The sequence below is a fragment of the Neopelma chrysocephalum genome, unplaced genomic scaffold (genome assembly GCF_003984885.1).
Source record: "Neopelma chrysocephalum unplaced genomic scaffold, ASM398488v2 Primary Assembly neopelma1_96534, whole genome shotgun sequence".
In the NCBI taxonomy this organism is placed as follows: domain Eukaryota; kingdom Metazoa; phylum Chordata; class Aves; order Passeriformes; family Pipridae; genus Neopelma; species Neopelma chrysocephalum.
The window spans coordinates 432-3,519 of record NW_020925180.1 but is presented as its reverse complement, the minus strand read 5'-3'; the positions used below and the strand labels follow the sequence as shown (position 1 = coordinate 3,519).

At 65.7% G+C, this 3,088-nt stretch overlaps 1 protein-coding gene across 1 annotated transcript in view; it reads left to right on the top strand.

Moving 5' to 3' along the window:
• LOC113981418 (RAS protein activator like-3-like) overlaps nt 1-2,056 on the top strand; it is a gene marked incomplete at its 5' end in the record, with an annotated part of 5,223 nt that extends 3,167 nt beyond the window's left edge. Inside the window, 4 exons of the mRNA XM_027708794.1 lie at nt 98-205; nt 282-451; nt 1,100-1,175; nt 1,765-2,056. Coding sequence (XP_027564595.1) covers nt 98-205; nt 282-451; nt 1,100-1,175; nt 1,765-1,914 — 504 coding nt within the window. The remainder of the gene's footprint in view (nt 1-97; nt 206-281; nt 452-1,099; nt 1,176-1,764) is intronic.
• Between the last annotated feature and the right edge of the window lie 1,032 nt (nt 2,057-3,088).

Here is a 3,088-nt window from a genome sequence, read left to right as displayed (position 1 = left end):
TCCCCAGTGCTCCGAGGGGTCCGGTGGCACTCCCCAGTGCTCCGAGGTGCCCGGCGGCCCTGACGCGGTGCCCCGGTGCCCGCAGGCCCGCGGGAAGCTGCGCTCGTCGGCGTCGCTGCCCCGCAAGTCGACGGTGCCGTGGCAGCGCTTGGCGGAGGACACGGAGGCGCGGGGCGAGCTCTACGCGCTGCGCCCGCTCGAGAAGGTAACGGGGGCGGGCGGCGGCCCCCCCAGAGCCCCCCGGGACCCCCCCCGGTGACCGTCGGTGCCCCCCTCCCCAGCACGGGCGGCTGCTGGAGGCGCTGCGGGACGAGGTGTCGGAGCTGCGGGAGCGGCTGGAGCGGGCGGAGGCGCGGGCGGGACGCGCCGAGGAGCAGCACCGGGAGCGGCTGGAGAGGCTCCGGCAGCAGCTGGAGGAAGGAAACGCCCGAGCCGCCAACCTGGGGGCCAGGTGGGGACATGGGGGGGGACCCAAAATCGGGGGGACCCAGAGCAGGGGGTGAGGGGTGACACGAGAAAAGGGATGTCCCAAAGTGGGGGTGCCCAAAACAGGGCGTGACCCAAACTGGGGGTGTCCTACAAGGGGTGTCCCCAAAGAGGGGGGGACCCCAAAGAGGGGGTGACCCAAAACAGGGGGGGGACTCAAAAAAGGGGGTGTCCCAAAAGAGGGGGGGACTCAAACGGGGAAATCCAAAACAGGGAGTGACCCAGAACTGAGGGTGACGCAAAAAAGGGGGTGACCCAGAACAGGGGGTGACCCAAAATAGGGGTTGTTCCCAAAAAGGGGGGACTCAAAACAGGGAGTGTCCCAACACAGGGAGTGTCCCAACACGGGAGTGTCCCAAAATAGGGTGTCCCACAACAGGGGGTGCCCAAAACAGGGGTGTCCCAAAACAGGGAGTGTCCCAAAACAGGGGTGTCCCAAAACAGGGAGTGTCCCAAAACAGAGGTGTCCCAAAATGGGGTGTCCTACAACAAGGGCTGCCCAAAACAGGGGTGTCCCAACACAGGACTGTCCCAAAACAGGGGTGCCCCCAAAGCTGTGGGTGTCCCCATCCCGTGGGTGCCCCCCTGGGGTCTCAGCCCATCCCAATTCCAGGCTGACGGCGGCTGAAGGCACCAGGAAAAAGGACCTGGAGAGGCTGAAGAGCAGCGAGGAGAAGAACCGGGAGCTGGTGGGAGCTGGGAGGGGGACACGGGGACACTGGGGGACACTGGGGGCACTGGGGACATTTGGGGGGACGCAGGGGGGACATGGGGGGACATGGGGGGAACAGAGTGACACAGGTGACATGGGGACACACAGATGACATGGGGGACATGGTTGACACAGGTGACATGGGGACACAGGTGACACAGGATGACATGGAGGTGACATGGACACTCACTGGTAACATGGGGTGACATGGGGTGACATAGGATGACATAGGGGACATGGGGTGACATGGGGTGACACAGGTGACATGGGGGTGACATGGGCAGACACTGGTAACATGGGGTGACATGGGCAGACACTGGTGACATGGGGTGACATAGGATGCCATAGGGGACATGGGGTGACATGGGTGACATGGGGTGACATCAGGTGACACAGGTGACATGGGGGACATGGGGGTGACATGAGGGTGACATGGGCAGACACTGGTGACATGGGATGACATGGGGAGAAGGGGGTGACATGGGGGTGACATGGGGGTGACATGGGTGACACAGGTGACATGGGTGACACAGGGGTGACACAGGGTGACACCGGTGTCCCCACAGGAGCGGCGGCTGTCGGCGCTGGAGCGGGAGCAGTCGGAGCTGAGCGGGATCCTGGCCCAGGCCCTGGGACCCCCCGGCAGGACGAGACCCCGGGGCCCAGCGCGGGGCTGGGACGAGAGCAGGGACGAGGCCCAGGCCACCAGCGTGTGACCTGTGTCCCAAAGTGTCCCCAGGGTGCCCCAAAGTGTCCCCAGAATGTCCTCAGGGTGTCCCTGCAGCCCCGTCCCCAACCTGCTCTGAGGGGATTCCGAAGGGTGTTTAATCCCAATCCCATGGGAATAAACAGCATCAGTGTCACTGTCACCAAGGGTTCGGTTGTGTCCTGGCACCACTCGAGGCTCTCTCTGTCCCCAGTCCCAGACTGTCCCCAGCCCCAAACTGTCCCCAATCCCAAACTGTTCCCAGTCCCAGACTGTCCCCAGCCCCAAACTGTCCCCAATCCCAGGCTGTCCCCAGTCCCAGACTGCCCCAGTCCCAAACTGTCCCCAACCCCAGGCTGTCCCCAGTCCCAGCCTGTCCCCAGGTCCCTGTGCCTGCCTGGGACATCCCGGGACCTGGGGCAGGGACAGGGATGGGGTGACAAAGCCATGGGGACACTTTGGGGACAATGACAGGGATGGCAGGGCCATGGGGACACTTTGGGGACAGCAGGGCCATGCGAGTCCTTTGGGACAGGGCCATGGGACACTGGGGGACACCTCGGGGTCCTCGGGGACCTTTGGAACAGTGACAGACCCCGGGGGTCCCTTGGGGGACATGGGACCCTCTAGGACAGTGACCGACCCCGGGGGTCCCTCGGGTTCCCTCAGGGTCGGTGACACCCCCGGGGGTCCCTCTGGGGTCTCTTTGGTGCAGTGACACCCCCGGGGGTCCCTCAGGGTCCCTTCAGGGTCGGTGACACCGCCGGGGCTCCCTCAGGGGTCTCTTTGGTGCAGTGACACCGCCGGGGGTCCCGCAGGGGTCCATTTGGTGCAGTGAGACCCCCGGGGGTCCCTCAGGATCCCTTCAGGGTCGGTGACACCCCCGGGGGTCCCTCAGGGGTCTCTTTGGTGCAGTGACACCCCCAGGGGTCCCTCAGGGTCCCCCAGGATCCCTTCAGGGTCAGTGACACCCCCGGGGGTCCCTCAGGGGTCCGTTTGGTGCAGTGACAACCTCGGGGGTCCCTCAGGGGTCTCTTTGGTGCAGTGACACCCCCGGGGGTCCCCCAGGATCCCTTCAGGGTCGGTGACACCCCCGGGGGTCCCCCCGGGCCGCCCCTTCCCCCCCTCCCCGACCTTCCCCTCACCCCCCAACATGGCGGCGCGGTCCCGCCGTCGCCCTGTGA